We start from the raw sequence: 21,945 nt of genomic DNA, 5'->3' as shown, positions 1-21,945 counted from the left end.
AAAGCCTGCACAGTGACTTAGTTTCAATTTCCCCAAAAAAAGGAGAGACCACGTGACACAAGAGTGTGCCCAGTAATGAGTCCTTGCTGCGACCTGCAGAAGATGTGTAGGTGCCCACCCTCCACTGACCACTTACTGAGCCTCTGAGGAAAACAAGGTGAGGTGGTCTTCCCAGCCACCAACTGGCTTTCAGCTCAGGAATGCCCTGAGACACACCAGCTGATACTTTCCACAGGCAAGAAGAAGACATTGAAGAGTCGAGGCCCAAAAAGTTCACTGAGAAGAGCCCAGAAGCTGAATCCCAAATAGGCCAGTTGAGTTTCCACCCTGGCCTCCATCTTGGAACCCATCCCCTGGATGATGGGGGACCTGCCAAGACCCCAGCATCCCTCCAGCCCCTGGACTCTTCAGGCCGGCTCTCTGCAGTTTCTGACCTGATGCTGAGATCCCAGTCTCCCATTTGCCATCTTTTTCTCAGACAAAAATTCAGCAAGTATTCAGAGCTTGGCAGGGCCAGTGACCACAAGCAGACATTGGCTTCCAGTAAGAAATTATAGAAGTTGCTCTCTGCCACCCTCTGATAAATGTGTGTCGTGCTCACACAGGCCCCGGATGTGCCCTGTCTGCACAAAAGCCCAGCGAGTCTACCACCTGGAAAGTTTCCACACTGGCTAGCTTCCCAAATCATATTCCTCGCTGGTGTACTGCTAGTCTCCCCACCCCCCCAGGCGCTGTGAGGAGACCCTCGTTTATTTGCGGGACTTCCTGCAATGGACCCCCAGCCCCTTTTAGAAATGCTCTGAGAAAACGTTAGAAGCTCCAATCTTTCTCAAAGAGAACCAATGATTCCAGACACTGAGATCCCATTCATTTGCAAATCATGAAATGGAAAGTTATTTCCCCCAATGAACCCATGGGTCCCTTTTTATTTTAAAAAGCGACAAATCTACAAATCAGGAGAGGGAGCTGCTCAATGGTCAATGCTCCCCCTTTACCTGTGTGGGGGAGAACAATGCGGGGATGTGTCAGAATCTAAAGTTTGGTTACTCCGCCGACATGGGTCTGAAAACCACATTATTTTCTCCGGTCTAAATTTCTGTTGAGAACATCACAGCAATCTGACAAACAAATCAAAATTTCTTCCAAATTAACCCTCCCTAGGCCCTCCTTCTTGTGTGGAGAGCTGCATACTTGTGCAGGTAGTAATCAGATGTCACAAATTATGGGCCTGATTCAATCCAAATTATGCACAGAGCTGGGGGTCCGGGGGAGGGAAAGCTGCTTTTGATTCTTCTCAGCTCTTTACAGATGCTCTTAACACCAGGCCTGTTTACATGTCCAAACTGACTCCTTCAGATTTCCATAAGCAAGTCAGAGGGGAAACAGGGAGAGAACGCAGAGCACCCATCTAGCTGCCTTCTAAGGAAGCACAGATGAAAGTTCTGGTATGAGGAGAGCGGACCTTCTGCCTTAGCCTGGCACAAGTGTGCTTGAAGACTGGCGGCGAGAAGAGTCAAGACAGAAGACTGGTTTTGTTTTTCTGTTATTTTTTTAAAACCAAATCAAGATCCTGCTTTTCAAAAATAAATCCTTAGCTCCCAGCTCATACTCCTATTTCTGAAAGGCTCATTCCTAAAAAGGAATGACCTGAAACATTTACTTCATAATATTTATTGGCGTTCACCTCTTCCATTTTCCCAAGAGGGTTTGGAGAGGGTTGTTTTTCTCCTATGGCTAGAACATGGTTCTTTCTGGCTCATTTCACGGACTCAGACTCCCAGCTTAGGTAAGCCAGGTACTCAGCGCATCAACAACTGAATTCCTGGGCATCAGATTTAAGGGAAAATAGGCCGAAATGATTTGAGGGAGGCAAGGTATGTGCAAAAACATAAAAAGTCCTTTGTGCATCGAAGGGAATGGATACATGCCCCTTAAAAGTTTGTAAAATTAAAAATCAGCCTTTACCAAACTCAAGAAACCCCAAGAACACCAGCCCAGCCCTTCTCAAAAATTAGAAATATAAGACCCTATTTTATTATTCATGATCTGCTCTCTTACTAGTTCAACCCTGATTTGGTGACCCTGACAGACAACTTCTCTTTTGTAACTAAACAATCAGAGTAAGTTGCCTTGAAATTGTTATAAAATTGTCCGTAATTTTTCCAGCACAGAAAGAAAAATAGCTAAGAATGCTTATCATAAATATGTTAATATATGATGAGGGGGCAGGGAGTGAAATGAACAGTAGACAAAAAATAAAATAAAATAAAAAGAGGAACCGAAAAGTCAAAGAAAAAAAGCTTTCCTTGGATTTAGAGAATGTTCCATTTGGAGCAATAACAGATTAGAGGAATTTCCAGAGGATAGTCACTGTTGGCAGAACAACTCCCTAAGCAGAAATTTCAAAACCTATGCTCTAATAAATGTACAGTGGTAGAGAAGAGTGTTTCATTTTTCTCGTGCACGTGCCACGGGCAAACACGCTTCTGCACCATGTTTGCTAAGCATTCCCCTGTTTGTCCTCAACGCAGTACCAAAATTCCACCAAAGCTATCAAAATTACAAATGCCTTCCCTTTGTCCTTACCATGGACAAATTATTTTACAAAGAAACGCACACATGTGCCAAATGGTGTCGTTCGATTGGAAACTACCTAATGCTAAATAAATCATTTGCCAATGCAATGGAATACTATACAGCTGTACAAACAGGCTGTGGAGGCCACCAGACCCTGATGCAGAGTAATTGCTGAGATACAGTCTCAAGGGGGCAGGGAGGGGGAGTGGGAAGCGAGGCACAGAACAGTTTCTATAGTGGGCTACCATGTGCGCAAAAGGAGAGAACATTTTTAAGAGAGGGAAATATAATTATTTATGCATAGACTCTCTAGAAAGGTGACCAAGATACTGAGGGACAAGGATGGGAAGAAAACCTGTTACTGTCTATCCCTCTGTATCTTCGGAATTATGTAAGAGTGAATGTTTTACCCCGCCAAAATAAGTAGGATGATTTAAAGATGAAATCTGACAAAGTATATATTTCATCTGAATGTTTGCATCCACAAGAGGCCAATCCTTGGAATCAAAGAACACTTCCCTTTTGAGGCTGAGAGTTGGCCCCCATAATCCAGGAGTCCTCCTGCATCTCAAAGCCTTCGGGGTGGGGGTGGGGAGGCAGCAGGGTCCAGAAGGAAGGCCCCGTGGCTGGCCAGCAAGTTTTTATCTGTTCACTGGGGACCGCCAACCAAGGCGCCCTGGCTGCCTGCCGGGCTGCCTAAGCCCCAACAGCTGCATAAACTTGCCTTGCCCCAGCCTGACCTATTTCGGAGACAGGTCAGACCAGTGCATGCGGGGATAAGAAAACAACCTTCCTTCTCCGCAGTGGCTGTACCAGCAAGCTGCTCCAGTGGGGGAAACGCGGGGCAGGAGCTCTCCAGACCCCCGAAAGCCTCACAAGCCAGGCTATTTGTTTTCAACTCTTGCATTGCACCCCGGATAACACACAAGTCCTGAGCTTTGGGAACTGGATGGAGGGAAATCAAATAGAAAAAGGGGTATGTTGGCAAATCTATGTACCTATAAAATCACCAGCTTTTGAAATGTATCCTCCAGCTTAATGAATGCTACTTTGGAAAGTTTCTTTAATATTTGTGAACTCAAATTTGATAGGAGGGGGGTTAAGTAGAATCATGCACAAAGAAAGAGGAATGTACACAGTCTCACGTGCGAAGCTAAGAAGATACTTAAGGACAATGAAGTAGCCTCAAGAGGGGACAGAATGAGAAATTGTGCAAAAGCAATTCTGTAAAATGAAGCATTGCAAAGAATTTCAGGAGCACGAAGGCATGCATGCATGAGACCTATTTTCAAAAAGCAACCTGTTTGTCAATCTCTGATGGAGCAAAAAGAACCTGTTGAAAAACAAACAAACAATGAAAGAAAGAACAAAAGAACAAAAGAAAGAGAGAAGTTCAATTTGGAGGACTCTGAAAAAGCCAAGTTAATCTAAGAGAGAAAAGTAATCTTTGCCGAAAACTGGGAGAAAAATAACTTAGAAATATCTTCTGACATCTCAGTGAATGGCTTTAGAATTTTGTTATTTTTCTTATCTGGTAAGTCAATAAAATCTATTATATTAAATAGTTGCTTGCAAACTCAATTTTTTGACTCAGTGAAAGTGAAGTGTGTGTGTGTGTGTGTGTGTGTGTGTTCCTTCATTGTTGCTCCTAAGCCCTGAATTAAGCTTTTATCTGCCTTTGGGCAGAGCCCATCTGCCAGCAGGCTGGTCACTTTCTGCATGTTCAGAGGGTTTTCTCCCCCAGGATTTTGAGTCTTCCTATGATACATGTAATTTGTGCACAACTTGCATCTTCTCATTTTCTTCTCATATCGCCCTGGGAAGTTGGTATGATGTGCCCCATCTTATAGATGTCAAAACTAAAGTTCAAGGGGTCACAACTGAGATATGCTTGGTCGTAATTTTAGAATAAATTAAGATCTGCAAGAACAGGCCACTTTTGCCTTGGGTACTGGTTCTTACAGTGCAAGCAAAGGCAAGAAAAGGGACTTGGGGGCGTGTTTAAATCAGAACAGACAAGAAACACTCAAATGCTTTAGTGAACCTCAATCAGGAAACTGGCCAAGTAGGGATTCAGAAAGAAGAAACCTGTTGCTTTTCTTATAATAAAATGAATTGGACCAATTAATTTTCTTTAGTTCATGTTAAGCTCAACCATGGTAATTGAGACACACACACCCACAATACTCACCCCCACTGGCCAAGATTTTCTTAATCATGATAATATATTTGAATATTGAAAGAATTTTAAAATGCATTTGAAGATAGACTCTATAAGTCTACAATTAGTTTAAAATAAAATGTATTTTTAAAGAGATAGGCCCTGTAAGGGAAATAAGGAAGATATTAATATCTCTATACAATGCCCAATTGCTTGTTGACTGGATAAGTTATGTCTATTCTAGGGTTTGCCAAAGGAAAAAAAAAAGATAAAAGGGGTATGTTGGCAAATCTATGTACCTATAAAATCACCAGCCTACAAATGTAGGCTTTCTATTAAAAATGAAAATTTGTATGTCACCATATAAGTATTCACCAGGAAAGTACACAAAAATTAAACCGATCCCATGTTACACTATAAATTGCAAAGCAATTAACTTTCCTTTCTTCACTATTCTACCCTGACTTATTTATTGCTTTCATCTAATGACATAAAGGCAGGGACATTTAAATCTGCAGTTGTCTCCAGAAATATGCCTATCAGCCGATTACAAACAATTCTAAAAATTTACATTTAAGCCTCCATAAAACTATACTGTTTGAACTCACAATATGACCCTGGACATTTTTTAATGCTAAAAATCAGTGGTATTTCCTCTCCCTCAGTTCCATGTTGGTCAGCCAAGAAGAGTCTCCCACCTTGTTCACAAAGCATTTTGATTAGCTATTTTTAAATGGAATCCATCGATTGGCTCCTAGAACCGAGATGTTATTACTATACTGCTGTAGACGCATTAAACCCTAAATGGGTTGAGGGAGACAAATATCCAGCTAGGTTGTTATTGCCTGTCATGAGTTCTAATTTGTTTTACTGAGGAAGATTGACTTCCCAATCACTGCAGTAAGGAGGGCATACAAACTCAGACTACTTTGATCAAGCTGCTTCACCCCAAAGAGAAGAGATTCTTTGTTGTTGTTGCTGTTGTTTACTTAAAATCCTGCAGCAAAAATCTAAATGCTACAAACTTTGCTGCATGCAATGTACAAGGTAAAACTCTTTCTCAGGATTTTCCTTCCTAGGAGAAATGTGCATCAAATCAAATTCTAAATTTTACATCACCCTTTAGTAATATACACTTTCTTCTTTAAAGAGAAGTGGCCACTTCTGTAGCAGAAGTTATCTGTTTGTCTTTTCTTAGTTTTTATCAGGAAGGATTAGGAAAACAGACATTGAAGGTAAGAATTCATTGAACCTTTCCTCAAGCATCCTCAGCAACTACTTTCCATGGGTTTCATATTTTCTTTTAACAATGGTAAAGTTTCTAACTCATCTCCCTCAAATAGATGTTTTGTAATGTTAACGGGCGTTTTGATAACTGTGCTTGTTCCTTCCAAGTTACAAACTGAAATTATATATATTCTGGTTATTTGGGAGCATAATCCTAACACAGATAATTTGAGAGAAAGCTTTCTTAGAAGACAGATGTTCTGATTCCAGCAAAAGTTCAATGCTACTGGGGCTCAGTGTTTGGCCCAACACTGTAAGACAGAGCTGAGACCTGAACTGTGACATTCTCCACCAGAGACCAGCAGCAACGGGGCAAGAAAATATTTCCCAACAGAGCAGAAGATGGTCCCCTGTTCCCACCTTGGTGTGCATCTTCCAAAAGAAGGGCAACTTCTAAAATTCCCTTTCACTTTCTCTGATCACAGTTCCTCAGCTAAAGGCAGCCAGTTCTTTTTTTTTTTTTTACAATAATATCAAAATCGTATTTAATCTTTCCCAACTTTATTGAGAAATAATTGGCATAAGCCAGTTCTTGAGTCAGTAATTCTGCCTTGGTGCTGAGATCAGGCCCAATTTAGAGCTCGATTCTGCTGCCCTCCCTGTCAGTACATGAACACATAGCCTGTTGCCCAAGGGGGGAAAGTTACTTTAACTCCATATGTATATGAAATATACATGTACATGTGGAATATGCAACAAAGAACTCTCTAATGCTGCATCTGGACCCAGGACAAGGTAACCAAAACAGATCTGAGCTGACTCACCCTTCCAGCTTAATCCATTTCAGGCAGTTGCTCTACACAGAAATGATTGGGACTATATCAAAGAACATTTGAGCATAGGTCGAATATTAATTAATTGGGAGATTATAATAGAATATATTTGAAAATATCCACTAGTGGTTCTGTACATCAAGACTCATCTTGTTCAAGAGTGAACAAGAAAAAATAAAAATAAAATGAAATAAAGATACAGCCCTTTGCACAATTATTTAGTAGTGCAATGAGCACAGTCAGAGGAGGGGATTCAGGAAGACAGATCCATGATGCACATTTGAATATCCAAAGCCTGAATCTGGCATAAATTTCACCTCAGTGATTTGTTGGCATTTGCAAATTAAGCACAGAGATGGTATTTCCAAAAAAGCCCTTGCAGGAATTTTAGCTCTCATAATAAAAGAAAAAAAAATCTATCCAAATATATTGAGTTCTTAAGCTAAAAAAAAAAAAAAAAAGGCTAATAGTTCATCTAAAAATCAACAGCCGAAAAGTCATAAAATCATTCAGGGAAAGATTTTTCCTAGCATTCAACAGCAGGACTGAGTAAGAATTGGGAGGCTATGCTGTTACCTCAAATTCTGATGACTCTAGAAGTGTAATCCATTGGACAAATGAGCTTTTATTTTGTGCAACGGGATAAAGTTTACTGCCAGCATAATTCATAGTGACGAACTTACAAATAAACTCTAACGATGCACAAACTATACACACAAATACATGTCTACTCCTACATTGTAGGGGGTTAAGAATATACAGGAGACTCATATAACCATCTATAAACACACAAAAATATAGAAACACATGTAGAGAAATGTAGTCAGTATAACTCCCAGTTTCCCCGTGTATTTAATTATTCCCCACTCAGTTTTAGATAAAAAATCTGACATCTTTCCTTTACATCATTCCAGCTTAGAAGGCAACTTTGGCGAAAGAAAGTTCCATATTTAAAAATTTAGGGACATGCGGATAGTAGCTTCCCTGCCTCCGGCCACCCTCCAAAAATGAGAATCTATTTGATGATAAATTCACCATCTTAGCCTAAGCTCTAAACAAGAAATCACCATAGGATAATTAAAAACACCCCATGAATCTCTTCTCTACAAACCTACGACATGTAACTGGTTTGGGTTCCTATTTCTTAAAGAGAATTTGGTCAATCCTCCTTAGAGGTTTCAGAGGAAAAGGAGGATTTTCCAAGACAGATAAGTTGAAATGATCCCGCTTTGATCTCTGTGGTTAAGAATCCCTCACAATAGAAGATGGCCACTGAGGGGCCGCGATCCCGGCCTTTTAATGCGTAACAATGCTATCAACAAACAGCTACTTAATCAATATTTGGCCAGAGCTGCTGAAAACTTCCTTTTCAGATTTTAATTCCTAGTTGTAAAACAACCCCAGAGCAGCCAGTGAGATAAGGCATTAAACTGACTGCTTAATTGTCTGTTAGTGTCGTGTTAGTTATATATGTACATTCTTAATGGTTCCTTAATCTTTATTTACCCGCATAAATAAGTTACCTGTCTAGAACCCCACCGAACTGAATATTTCTGTCCCCAGTCCTGGACAAGCTCTCACTCTTTATTTGTTGCCGCTGTTGTGACTTCTAATTTTCGCTTGCTATTTACTTGTGCATGACTTAAACATTTAACCTCATGGTTAGGAAGGATTTTTTTTTTTTTTTTTTTTTTTTGGTCTTCAAAATATATTTATTCGTGGATATTGCAACTGGGCTCAGTGGCAACGCTCCTATTCTCCTGATTGATTTCCGCACATCCCACTCTCCTGAACCGGGGCGCACTTGCTGGTTCTGCCTCACCGCCCCGGCGGGTTTTATTGCTAAGCCCTGGGGACTCTTAAATGACCCTTCAGTAATTATTACGCACTTGAAGCTCCTGCGTCCCTGTTCCGGTGCTATCAACAATCAAATCAAGCCCCAAAATAAACATACGATTTCAAGCATTAATTAGAAAATCTGCATGTTTTCAATAAGGCTAGAAAGCAAACATACAGCAGCCAACCAAACAAAACAAGCAAAAAGGAAAAACCTACAAGACCCGAATTCTGGTGGTTTGCTTTTCTTTCTTTCTTTCTCTTTTCTTTCTTTCTTTCTTCCTTCCTTTCTTTCTTTCTTTCTTTTTCTTTCTTTTCTTTCTTTCCCTTTCTTTCTTTCTTTCTCTCTTTCTTTCCTTCTTTCTTTCTTTCTTTCTTTTTCTTTCTTTTCTTTCTTTCCCTTTCTTTCTTTCTTTCTCTCCTTCTTTCTTTCTTTCTTTTCTTTCTTTCTCTTTCTTTCTTTCTTTTTCTTTCTTTCTCTCTTTCTTTCCTTCCTTCTTTCTTTCTTTCTTTTTTCTTTCTTTCTTTCTTTCCTTCCTTCTTTCTTTCTTTCTTTTTTCTTTCTTTCTCTCCTTCCTTCCTTCCTTCTTTTTTTTTATCATCTGAACAGAAAACCGTTACCGCTACGTCCCTGAAAAAAACGCAGCGCGGCGTTTTAATTTCAGGTTCTGATATTTCCAGTACACTTTTAAATGGGTGCTATTTGCTTGCTGAGTATCGCAAGGGCTTCAGAAAACATAAAATTCACTCAAAAGACTAGAGGCGACATGGGGGTCAAATTTGGGATTCTGACAAATGGACTTGGAGAGTGGGCTGTCCACTTTAATAAAGGTTCCGACGCCACAAACCTAAGACCTTAAACCCCATGATTTCAGTCTGTGGGAAAGTTCCTCCCCCCCCCCCCCCCCCCCCGCTTTGCCTCGCGCCAAAATGTCCCTCCCTGCTAAGTCGGGGGGAAGAAACGGCCTTCCGTTCCTTTCGACTTCAGGCGCCCCGTTAATGATAAAGTGCTCCTTTCATGATTCCGTTGGAAATGAAATATTTCAAGGGTCTTTAAAAGTTTTCTGCGTTTTTAATTGCTTTCTCTTATGCCCCGCTGAAAAGCTGACGTCGGCCTAGTTGTTTCAGAAAAGCTCACACGTGTACAAACAAAACGGGACTCGAGCAAAACTTTTCTCACTTTTACCTTCTCAAATTAAAAAAAAAAAAAAAATAGACCTGCTTTTCAAAAATGTCAAATAGGAAGGGAGAGATATGAACGGAGTAGAAGCCTGAAGCGACCTACGCTTGGGGTCTTTTAGCCCAATCTTGGAAATTGCTGCAAACCTCCCACGCTCACTAGTGATTTTTAAAGGGGGACAGCGAAGTCCTATGAACGTGTATCTCCAGCCCCAATCAAAACATCAATTGGGCAATCTGGCCTCTCTCCCCCTGCACTCCCGAGCTACCACTTCAAAGCCCGCTGCAACAAGTCAGTAATTGTAACGTTGCATCTAAATATTTAAGCGAGAGTCTTGCCGTCGCGTGTCCCATTTACAGTCCTCATCTGTCCTCTAATTCCATTACGGCACAAAGCAAAAATGTTTCCTAAAACTCACAAACAGGAAAAGCGTCACCCTGCTGGAGGACGAGGACGAGGAGGAGGAGGAGGAGGAAGAGATGAAGGAGCAGTTTCTATTGATTAGTCACTGCTTTTGTGTTAAGGGCTTTCTTTAAAATAAAAAAAAATGGGGGGAGGTTGCAGAAATTTCACTAATGTGAGCCTCAGGCAAGAGGGAAAAAAAAAGGAGAAGGTGGGGGGAGGCGGGCTGTGTCTAGATGAAAGTGAGAAGGACATAAAGGAGGCAATTGAGTCGGCTGCAGCCCGGCGAGCTAAGCTTCGAGCCGGCCGGAGCGCAGGGGAGGGGGCGGCGCGGCGCTTTGGCGCAGGGCGCAGGAGTGGGGGCCGACCCATTGTGGCGGCGCCCGCGGGCCCGCTCCGCCGCGCTGGGGGAGGAACAGAGGCGCCCATTGAGTGGCCGCAGCGGAGGCTGTGCCCACGGCCCCCGATGCTGCGACCGGGGCCTGGCTCCTCCGACTGCGCCTGTTCCGATCTCGGTGCTGGCGGGAGGGCCGGGACCAGGCGCGGGGGGCGGCCGGCGGGGGGCGGGGGGGGGTGGTTTGCTGTCCCCGGCCTCCCAACCTTCTCATTCCACCCCGGCAAAGGAGCTGGAAGGATGGACCCAGGAGGGGTACACAGCGTCTAGTGCGCGCCAGGGCTCAAGGGCCTGAGCGCACCGAGTCTGCACGCTGAGCAGCTCTTGGATTGGGCAAGGGACAAGGGAAAGTTGAGAAGGTAAAAGGGGTCACCTAGGAGAAAGGCCAAACACTGGAGAGAAAAAATGAGAGCGGCTCTGACGTCTTTCAGGGTGCCTCTCTTCCTGTGTCCTACAGCCTGACAAGCAGAAAGATGTCCCCCGGAAAGCCAGTCTTAACATCGCCCCCCCCCTTCTACCTCCCAAGGAAGCTGGAACCTCCGGAGAGAGCGCGTTGCCCTGCTCAGGACACCCAAAGGTCCTTTCTTGGCCAGCCTCTTCCCTCTCGGCCAGGGAGCTCAGGTTGCTTTATCAACATTCATTCTATTTTACAAGCAGGGCAGCCGGTGACTTTTGGTGCCCAAACAACAGAGGTAATTTTTTTTTTTTTTTTTTGAGGTTTCTAGACTTCCCTTTAAACTACACTTCACTCTGTCCTCTCTCTGTGCCCCTCTTGCCCTCCAGGGCTTATCTGGAAAAGGAGCTAGAGCCGCTAAAAAGAGGGACACTGCATCTTCTCTGACAACCCCAAATTAAATTAGGCTTCAGCCTCTGCGGAGTGTGTGTTTTCAACGGTACAGCCCCCGCTGGGGAGAATACTCTGATTTTAAAAATGGTAGCAATTGCCCTTGAATGGCAGCCGGCCCAGCTAGACGGCCCAAAAGACTAGAAACATTTTGTAGGTGAAATAGCCACTTTTTCCACGCTGGAGAGTCCATAAAACTTCCTGGCGCAGAAGCTATTGGAGCTCATTGAATAATTCATCCCTCATTGCAAGCCCATAATGTCTATTCTCGGCCCTTTGTGGAGCTGTTTTCTCTTCTTTTCTCCTTGAATTATAAAAAGGTTGCCTTCCTTTGTTCACATCAAGCTGCTGCGAGCTGGAGCTTTGTCTAGGCCGAGCTAAAGTGTGAGTTTCAATGGACTCTCCAGGCTTTGTCTCCCAAGTTCATCTCCAAGTGTAGATTGTGTAGAGAAGGCCTTCTTTGTAAAAGCTGGAAAAGTTGTACAAATGTTTGACCAGCTCATTTGGGGTGTTTTGTCTCCTGGGCCTCGGTTGCCTGTGCTGCCAGGGAGCGGCCGGTCTGCCGCCAGCGCCTCCAGCAACAAGTAGCAGAGCCGTGCTACCCCCATGCTGCTTCCTGAGCCTCTCCGATAGCTCTGGGCTTCTTGCCCCTCTGCCCACAGGGGCCCGTTGGGTTTGGGATTGGCTGGTTTCTCTCCTTCCTCCCTCCCCAGTACCTCTCTGCTGCATCTAGGCCTGGAATAAAAGCCGGGGTGTTGCCTAAGACACTAGAGCAGAAAAGCACCCCTCCCAAAGGAGGGGCTTAAACTAAGACCCTGTGAGTCCCCTGCTTTTAAGGAAAGCAACAGCCTATGTATTTCCCTGCCCAGCCTGCCGTAGTTTTTGGTGTCTTCCTGATTGCCTGTGTGTCCCAGAACATCGACGCTTCTGTTGATCCCTGAAATCAGCTGTTTGGGTTTGTCACATCTAAATCTAAGTGTCTCTTCAAGGTCGGGTACAGATTTTGCATTGGTTTGTAAAGCTGCGGCCAGCCACTGGGTCAGGCAATGAAAGCAAAAGAAGTGACCAGCTTTCCACCCCCAGTCCTACTCTGGAGGCCACCTGCTGAGGGTACAGACCCAGCTGGTCACAGAGGGTGTCCAAGCCCACCTGGAGAGCCACCTACCCTTCCTGGGTAAGTCAAAACTCAACTCCACCCACCAAAGCCCCGGGCCCTGAAGGGGCAATTCAAGGTGTGGCAGGGACGCCAGGCGCCTCCCGACCCTCTGTGACTTGGAAGAGGTGTGACCATCCCCAGGGCCAAAACTGCAGAGTGGAAAACTGCTGCCGGGATCCCTTTCCAGTTCAACTTTCACGGGTTGGCTTTCCTTTTGGGGAGAGGGGGACACCTTTAGATTCTCCAGACCATGTGTGGCAGGTATAAGGGAAGTAGGCTGCACTTTATGCCTCCAAAGGAGAGACTCTCTCTTGATGATGACAGGTCACAGCCAACAAGGAGCAGGTGGCCCGCACCTTTGGGTGGAGACAGGGCACCAACACCGCGGCCCCAAGAACCCACATCTTAGGCTGATTTTCCTTCCTAGACACACATACACAGAAATCAAGCCCCATCGCATTTGAAAACCAATTTATAGCACAAAACAACCAACTTACATATATGTATGTATGATGTATTATGTATGTATTTATAAGGCAGTCAACGTGGTGCAACTCTGGGGCCCCACTCCCGGCAAAGAGTTTTGAGTCCTTCTCTCCCCACCCCTTCTCTAATAATGGGAACCTCTCTGAAGATCTGGGCTTTTCCTTAGGGCACAAAAGTTCCTTCAACTCCCGGAGGCTCACAGACTGTCCCCAGCCCCTCAAGCGCCCGGTCCCGTACACCTGAGGGCAAGAGGGTAGCCCTGCACCAAACCGCAGTTCGCAGTTCTAGACTCCGAGGGGCTGAGGCTGGTGCAGAAGAAAGACATAAAGTAGAAAAAGAAAGAAAAGAGATTTTTGTTTTAATTTCAAGTGCGTCTCTGGTCTTTCACTTGAATGCTCTTCCCCGGGTGCAGTGGATACGAGCGAGGAGGGACCTTGACCCGAGCCGGGGCTGGCCCGCGCGCTCAGGCCCGCGACGTCAGAGCGCGGATGTCGCCGAGGCGCGGGGCCCGGAGCGCGCCGCCCAAGCGCGCCGCGGCTTACCTCGCTCGCTCAGGATGCCGTCGATGCTGTGTTTCGCCTTCTTCTCACTCTCCTCGGCCTCCTTCCTGTCCAGGTCAGCCTCCTCCTCTTCGCCTTTCCCGAATTTACTCCTCAGGATGCGGCTGATGGAACTCACTGGAGGCGGGAGGAGGGTGGGAGCGCGGACGACTGAGCCTTACCAGGCTGTGCAGGAAGGAGCCCCCGAACCCCCAGCCCGGACCCTAGAGCGGCTGCCCTGCACAACTCGCCTGTCTCCTCCTGCATCTTGGGGCATCCTCGACCTTCTACCACCCCTTCAACCTCCCACTCTAACCCGCCACCCCGCAATCCGCACCTCCAAGTTAGACCCGGCAACTGCGGTCTCTGGTCCTCTCGTCCCGGCGAGAAGCATTTCCCTTTTTCACCCTACAGACGGGGCTCTAGGTCTCCAATCTAAGAGAATTCTCCGGCCAGCCCACCCAGCATCCCCTACCACCACCTGGGTATTAGGCCTCCGCGGTCCGCGTTAAGGGAGGAAGAACCACAGCAGACCCGTCCCCTGCAATTCAACTTTTTTTTTTTTTTTTTGAGGCTATAAAGGGTTTAAATTTCAACTGCTGAATCGTTTCCTATTGTAAAAAATCAAAAGAAAATGCACTCTCCCCCATTTATTTTTTCCAGATTCCCGTCTGGTAAACAAATCCATACTCTGAAATATCTCGTTCTCGCAGGGGGGAAAGGGAGTTTCCTTTTAATTAAAAACAAACTCTCCCGCGCGCCCTCGCGCTCGCCCCTGCGTTCGCCCCTCTTCTCCCTCCGCCTCCTCCTCCCTCCCGGGCCGCCGGGGGCGCCGGATGGTCCCTGGGACTCTCGGGAAAAATCCGGGCCGTTGCCGAAACCTCCCCTCCTTTGCGCACAAGGCAGAGCCTCAGCTGGCGCAGCCCCATCTCCCTTCGGTTGGGGTTACCAAAACATTTGTTTCTCTTTAAAAGGGAGCATCAATATTAATAGACGCCTGGCCTCTGCCTTGCGTTTCCTGCCTTTGCCTCCTCGACAGAAATCCTCTTTGGGGAGCCCTTGGCGGTCTCTCAACCCCAGGACCAGCAGCTCAGCCCCCTCTCGGTAAAACACCAAGAGCGCGTCTGGCTCGTGACTATTTCAGGGCCCCGGGAGGGGCTGCCTCCCGATCGCCCAGATCGATCTTGGGGTGATTGTGGCTCGGATGACCCGCCCGGGGAATAGCGTCTGACGGCCGCACCTCAGGAAGACGTTAATGGGCCTGGTACCTGAGGGCACAGTGTTTCGATCACAGACAGCGTCCTTAAGTAATTTGTCTCGAATTTCCCAGCTGAACATGCCCGGGTTCTCTCTTTTGTATTCCTCAATTTTCTTCTCCACGTCAGGCGTTGTCACCTGCTTTAAGAGAACAGGCAGGCAGGCGTTGGTACCCAGTACTCTGGGCCAAATGTGGTGGCCCCACCGCCTCCAGGCGGATTGGGATGCTCCATCTTGCACCCCCAGGGAAGACCCCCTTGTCAGCAAAAGGACCCCAACTCTCTGAAGTATACTTTTAGGAAGGGGTAGAAGTGAGATCGCCCCACCCCTGGGGACCCTCTTCCTCCCTAGTTAAGCTTGGACAATCAGGATAAAAAAGGAAGAATTATAACAACTTGGGGGGGGGGATGGTGTACTTTCTGATCCCTGAAAAGAAAGAAAGTCAACTCCTTACACAGAAATAACATGAAAACGAAACTAAAAAGGGGAGTGTTTGAAAGAGAAGCAATATTCAAGTTAGATCTGCAACTTGTACTTCTCCCCCAAAAAACACAAGATTTTAGCTAAATTGAAGAACAGAATGAAATGCAAAAGCTGATTATATGGGTTTTAAAAAAATAATCAAAGTGGATAACAAATATGGATAATTTGAGAGAATAGCTCTTTTTTTTTTTTTTTTCAATAAAAGTAGTGCCCAGAGATTCTTGGAGAGGTTGCAAGGGGATCTGGGGCGGAGGGAGGGAGGGAGGATGGGGAGCAGGGTGTTTGGAAGTCTTTAGTTTACCAGAACCTTTTGATTTTGCCTTGTGGCAACTAGAAAATTATATTGGATTTTCCCCACATGGAGAAGAAAAGACAGACCCTGTGTAATCCCCTCCCACTGAGCCTTAGCCAGTGTGACTCTTTCATTTTTTAAAAGGAACCAAAATAATGTGAGGATAGTACCAAACTGCTTTTTAAATGCCAAGTCATCTCCGCTCATTACAAAGAAAACAAATCACCCAGTTTTTGACTCCCTGAAGACAATTTGGACTGGAGGAGATTGGGGACAGAAGGTGGGAGAGAAACCATTAGAAAACCAAAAGTGGCTCCTTAGATTAGGTTTGGCAAGGGCAGTGCAGTGGTTGGGAGCTGGGAAGACTCTTGGGGAAGAAACCAGCAACAGGTGGGCACATACAGCTGCTTGCTTTAGGGGTTTGCTTATTAAAATAATTCGATGAGTATTCTAGGGTTCCGGCACATTTTTTAAAATGCTATAATATCTCCTTTGCAAAAAGGCTGGAGTTTTCCCTTAGCATTTATGGAGGAGCAGCGGGCCAGGCAGCAACCGAATCCTCCCACCCCCACCACACACCCCCACACACCATAGGCCCCTTGAAAAATAACTCCTTGGAAGGCCCCAGATGATAGTCCTTGTCCCCTGCCCCATCTTCTCTAACCCAGGAGACCACAGGCCCGAAGGCCTCCAGGGCCAGGCCCCCGCGCTCACCTTGGGCTTGCTGCCGCCAATGGCACCAGGACGGATGGAGCCAGTCTCCTGGTACCTGCACAGGATCTTAGAGACGCAGCCGTGGGACACACGCAACTGGCGGGAGATGACACAGGGCCGGATTCCGTGGTGGGCCATCTCCACGATCTTGTGGCGGATGTGGTTGGGTAGCGGCCTGCCGTTGATGAACACGCCGCCAAGCTGGTTGACGCGGCCCTGGCCGAGGGGAGTGGACACTGGGAGCAGAAGGCGAAAAGAGAGGCAAAGGGAAAGTCACTGCGGGAGAACAGAGAGCAGCGGGAAACATGCGCCCACCTAATTTCGCACTCTTTCCCACAATCGGCATGTTACAGCCCAGCACTGAAACTGCTCGACAACCGGCTGCCACCCACAGACGCTTTTCCAATCACATCTGCTCAAATTATTAAGCAATTTCGGGGCACATAATCTTGTGTGAAGGGAGCAACAAGGGCAAAATAACTTGCCCCAGAGAAACTGTCTTCCTTTTGGGTGAGGAGAAAGTGGCAATTTTGGGGGTAGGGGAGACCCTGCGGCCAGTATCTTGAGGTTTGCTCAAGAAACAGCATCCTGGCAGAGAGAAAAGTTTACCCAGACGCTGGCCTTCTGAAACTCCGCTCCCACCAAACCCTGCTCAATTGGAACCGCTCCCTTACTAAGGGACTTGCAGGAATTGACAGCCCTTGGGGCATCTGGCTAAGAGTGGAGCTGCCAAAGGTCCAAGAGGGTCCCGAAAGGAGGCCTCAGGTGGCAGCGCATGTCACCTGTTACACCTTGGGACAGAGCCGACAGCCAGGTCTACTCACAGACCCCTTCACCTCCATTCACGCTCTGGCTCTGACATTCTACTCTAGACCCAGCCTGAAGGGCCAGCCAGGTGGATCGGCATCCCCTTCGGGCGCTCCAACCTCCTAAACTCTCCAGAAGGGCTCGAGCAGGCTTGCAAGGCTTCCTGCCTTGGGAGTCCCTTCTGGATGACTAACCCCCGAAGAGTTATGGAAACTTCGAGAGGCCACTTGAGATGAATGGAACTCTAATTAATTAACCAATTAATACTAAAAATTCCAAGCACGATGCCACTGAGTGCCTGCTATTACCCGTTGCAGCGGCAAGAAGATTCTGTCGGAACTAACAAGAGCTTAGCAAATATGGTTGCTGCCGGGGCAGTTCTGAGATGCCTCGCGGTGGACAAAATGCGGAGAAGTTGCTTTCTGGTGCTCAGGAGCTGGTTCATCCCTTCCCCACCAGAGCACTTCCAAAACAGCAGAAGAAAGTGGACCGGCCTGGAGCAGGCCTGGCCGCCAGGCTCCGCGAGGCTTTGCAGAAAGAACTGCGCTCTCTTTGCAGGGAGTAAATCGAGTGGAGCTCTCGCCCCGACTGCTACCTCCTGGGGTAGGAGTGCCCAGGGAATGGGTTCCCTGGGCACGCTGAAGAAGCCGGTGGAGACCCTGGGTAGAGTGGAGCAGCCCGGCTACCGCCCTGGGCTCCGAGCGGCGCTGAGGCCCTCCCTTACCTTCCAGAGGGAAGCCGCTGCGCGGGTAGTTCTGCCCCGGGCCCGGCCGCATCATCCTGGGCACAGCTCCGGCCAGCGTGGTCATCCTGGGGACAGCTTCGCTTGGAAATTATATCCAGGTGAAGGCGAAATAGAAAGGCAAGCGCGGCGCTGGCGACCCTTGGAAACTCCCCGGAGCGTGGAGAGCCCCTCCCCAGAAAGGCTGGCGAGAGAAGGAGGGACGCGGGGAGGAGGACTGCTAGTCCAGAGCGAGGCTCCAGAGGGAACCGGGGAAAGGGGCGGGCAGGGAGGCCCCAGAGTCCAGGATCGCGAGCCCAGGGCGGAAAAGTTTGGTGCGAGTGTGAGCGAGAGGCCCTGAGGCTGGGGCGCTGGGGAGGGGGCTCCGAGCGCCGCGACGAGCCAGGGAGGGGGGGTGGGGGCGGGAGCGCGGCCGGCCTGAGTCTCCTCCCGTCGTGACACGGAGTGCGGGGATCCGGGCTCGGGAGCATTTATTAGTTCTTTCACCCAAAGCTTGGTCAGGAGCCCTGAGCTGCGATTGGCCGACGGGGAGACCGTCCCGGGTGGCGGAGACACGCGCTGATTGGGCGACAGCGGCCACTTTCTCTTCCCATCCGCGGTGGTGCCAAGGCCTTGGCCGGCCCGGAGAGGGACCCACGCTGCGCCCCTTCCCCGGAAGAGAAGGGCAGACCCGTGGAAACCGGGAGAGACCGTCCGAGGGAGATGGCAACAGCAGAGAGAAGAGGAGTCCCTATTTCTCTTTCTCACTCTACGTGTGTCACTCTCTCCCTGACTTCCTATTTCTTTGTCTCTGTCTCTCACTGTGTATCTCTGTGTCTTTCTCGGTCTCTGACTCTATGGCTCTCATCCCATCTCCTTGTCTATGTCTCTATTTTTCTACTTGTGACTTTTCTCTCTCTCATCTTTCTTGGTTCACTACCACGGGAGGGGGCGCAATTCCAATAAGAAGGCACTGGGAGCCCCCCGGAGGTGTGTAGCCTTCCTTCCTCTGGTCAATGTCCCTTTGGCCTAGGTTTGTTGTAGGGGGCCTCCCGGTGGGGTTCCTCCCAGGAGGAGTCCAGGGTGTGCTGATAAGTGCTTTTGTCTTCTCAGTCGGGGAGCAGGAGTAGTGTGAAGCTTAGGCAGCCATGGGGAGGCCCTAAGACTCACGAGTTGAAGTCTGGGGGGCGGAGGGAGAAGAAAACTGTCTCTTCTTGATTGAAAAACCCACTCTGGGAAGCCGCAGCTCTAAATCTCGAGGTATAGATCCCCAATGCCGCGGCAGAGATGTGTCTATATGTTAAAGTTTTGCCCGGCTGCAGCGTTTGTTCTCAGGAATTTATTATGGTATTCAGACTAAACTGCTGGAAAAATAAAAGGAGCGAAGTCTTGGCTAGGAGCTGAAGTGTCCCCAGCAGGATATGACGCCAGGAGTGTTGTAAAGACTGTCTGTCCTTAGAGAAGGTACCATTGTGCATAGCCTTTTATTTATAACTTGGTAAGTGCCAGCAAACTCGCCTCCTTTACACCCCCGAGTGCCAGCCCCGCGCTCTGCACTGCGCTTTATTCGCTGGAGTCTATTCAGGGACTGTCACTCCAGGACTGCGAGGTATTCAGGGCCTTAATCAATCAAAAGGATGAGAATCGGGCAGGTTTTTCCCTTTGAAATAAAGGAAACAATGACTTCTGGGCTTCAAGTTCCCCCTTTTCCCTTTACGATTTTTGAATTTTTCCTGTGCCGGGGGTTCTCCACCTCTCTCTCTCTCTCTCTCTCTCTCCCTCTCTCTCGGTTTCCCATCCCCCAACTCCTTTGACAGTTTTTACATGAACTCGGCCCCCAACCCCACTAACCCACCCCCTAATTAAGGCAAACACCGAAGGGAAGATGGTGGGGGTGGGGGTGGCTGGGAGCGTATAGCTGCTCAACCCTCCGAGAGTTGGCCCTTTAAAAATCCACTCGCAAGTGGGAAAAGCAGGCAGCTTTCCGCTGGGCTTCAACATGAAAAGGTTTGACTGACCTCCGGAGCAGCCGAGACAGGCCTCTGGAAACACGGAAAAAGTCTGGACATCTCCTTACCCACCCAAGGGGGGGGGGGGAGGCCACGTGCATTCACAGTACAAAGGAGAGATGCTGCTTAGAACGAAGCCCTATTTAACCTGATTTTACATAAAACGATTCAATTTGTCAGGGGGAAAACTTTCTCATTTCCTTTCTGCAAACTTGGTGGCCGCCCAAGTCTGTGTCCTGGTCTCCTAAGCCACTGCTCAAGGATTGCCTCTCGGGAGCTAGGATTTTTTTTTCAAGTTTTCCGTCTTCGGAAGGTTGCTTGAGTTGAGCAGACGGCATTTTCTAGGGGCCGCGGTAGTTGGGAGAGGTAGGTGCCCAAAGTGTATTTTCAGAGGGCAAATGCAGACTCAACTCGCCGCTGAAAGGAACCCAGAAACATCCAGGCCTGAGTCTCAAGTGTTGAAGGCTCGGTCTCCAAAGCCTGTGGGCGGTGACCCGACGCTCTCCTCCCCAGAGCTGGCAGATCCGGGAAGGGACGCGCTCGCCGCAGACTCGTTCTCCCGGGTTGCGCGTCCAGCCACCGTGAGCAGCAGGGCCAGGGGGATCCCGGAATGGAAGTCCTGCGGCTTGAACTGGATCTGGAGTACCCATGGGAGCCAGTCCAGTACAAGCATCCATAAACCAGCCACCACTTGCTATAAAAAAAAAAGTACAAATAGAGACCACGAGGGTGTGTGTGTGTGTGGCCTGGGGGCCTGCAGCTCCGGGGTCTCTCCTTCTCGGCCTTTTCCCTGCCCTGCCAGAGGGCTCTGAGGTTCTTCTGTAGCCAGAGATCAGCTCGGCCCCTCTCCAGCCGGGCGGCCGTCAGAGGACCCCAGAGACCCAGGGCAGGACGAGAAGGCACCCTCAGTCTCCCGGTGCTGGGCCAGTGGGGCTGCGGGACCACTTTGGATCTAAAGACTTCGGGGATGTTGGCTGAGGCTCTCGGGCCTACGGCGCCCAATCGCTGCTAAACCAGACCAGGCCCAGAGCCGGAGGCTGGACAAAGTCGAGCGCAACAGGTCGCGCGGGAGGGCGGGGCGGTTCCCGGTTTTCCAGATTGGTTTTGAGAACGAACCCCGGCTCTACACTTCAGCCACTCCTTCCCTATCTCTGAAGGTTGTGCCTCCCCTTCTTTCCGTAGTCTCTCCGGAAGGAGAAGCTACCACCGCCCTCCCCGCTCCCCAGAGCAGGAAGGGAGTCTCCACCCAGGCCCCTTCCCCGGTCCCGGGCCTGTGAGCCAAAGTCTCCGTACCGAATCCGGGCACGATGCGGGCGCTAATTAACAGAGGAGTGGCCCCACAGTGGGGATTGGAAGGCAAGCACCCCCGCCCTGCAGCCCTGAACACAGGTTTGGGAGGCAGCATCATTTCCCCAGGCTGACAAATTACCCAGAAAGCAGGCAGGAGAGTCTCTGCCACAGTTTGTCCATCCGCGCTATCGGTGCACGTGCAAAACGACTGAAGCCTTGAAGGCAATAGTAAGATAATGCGGGGGGGGGGGCGGAATAACTTGCCGATGCCTCCTCCGCCCATAATTTCAGAGGAACTTCAGGTGAAATAGACAGCCGGCTGCCTGTTCGAGCCGGGCGAGCATGCCCCATTCACTTGAAGGTTCTTCCGCTCCCGGGTTTGGATGTGTGGATCAACAGTCCCATCGTTGTTGAGTGGCGTCTGTTTGGGCCGCAGGACGCCCTTCAGAGCGCAGCTTCCGCACTTGTGGACCCAGGCTTGAGCCTTTCATGGTCCACGGACTTCTTGTGGCCTCTAAGAGGTGACCTCAGTTCTAGCCAGCCAGACACAGGTCTTAAGAGGAAATTACGATCAATGTAAAATAATATCCCTGACTTGCGGGGGTGGGGGGACGTCTGCCACCCAGGCTTTTTTTGCCCCAGCTGGAAGGCCTGGCGCAGTAGCCCCTCGGAGACGCGCCTGCCGGGTCGCCGGGTCCCAGGCATCACTCTGCGGTTTGAGCAAACACCATGAAACC

At 48.4% G+C, this 21,945-nt stretch overlaps 1 protein-coding gene across 3 annotated transcripts in view; it reads right to left on the bottom strand.

The window, feature by feature from the left end:
• Positions 1–18,208, bottom strand: part of PAX3 (paired box 3) — a 97,341-nt gene extending 79,133 nt beyond the window's left edge. For 2 of the 3 annotated variants that reach the window (XM_035007030.1, XM_035007028.1), the window contains exons 1-4: positions 17,913–18,208; positions 16,382–16,617; positions 14,904–15,033; positions 13,639–13,773 (exon numbers count right to left, since the gene is read on the bottom strand). In XM_035007030.1, the coding sequence (XP_034862921.1) occupies positions 13,639–13,773; positions 14,904–15,033; positions 16,382–16,617; positions 17,913–17,997 (586 nt within the window). In that variant the 5' untranslated portion in view covers positions 17,998–18,208. The remainder of the gene's footprint in view (positions 1–13,638; positions 13,774–14,903; positions 15,034–16,381; positions 16,618–17,912) is intronic. The other variant, XM_035007029.1, reaches the window with a different exon arrangement.
• Between the last annotated feature and the right edge of the window lie 3,737 nt (positions 18,209–21,945).

Source organism: Mirounga leonina, unplaced genomic scaffold, assembly GCF_011800145.1.
Source record: "Mirounga leonina isolate KUSES-001 unplaced genomic scaffold, KU_Mleo_1.0 Mir_151, whole genome shotgun sequence".
Lineage (NCBI taxonomy): Eukaryota > Metazoa > Chordata > Mammalia > Carnivora > Phocidae > Mirounga > Mirounga leonina.
The sequence above is the reverse complement of the archived record's forward strand: the minus strand, read 5'-3'. Positions and strand labels throughout refer to the sequence as shown.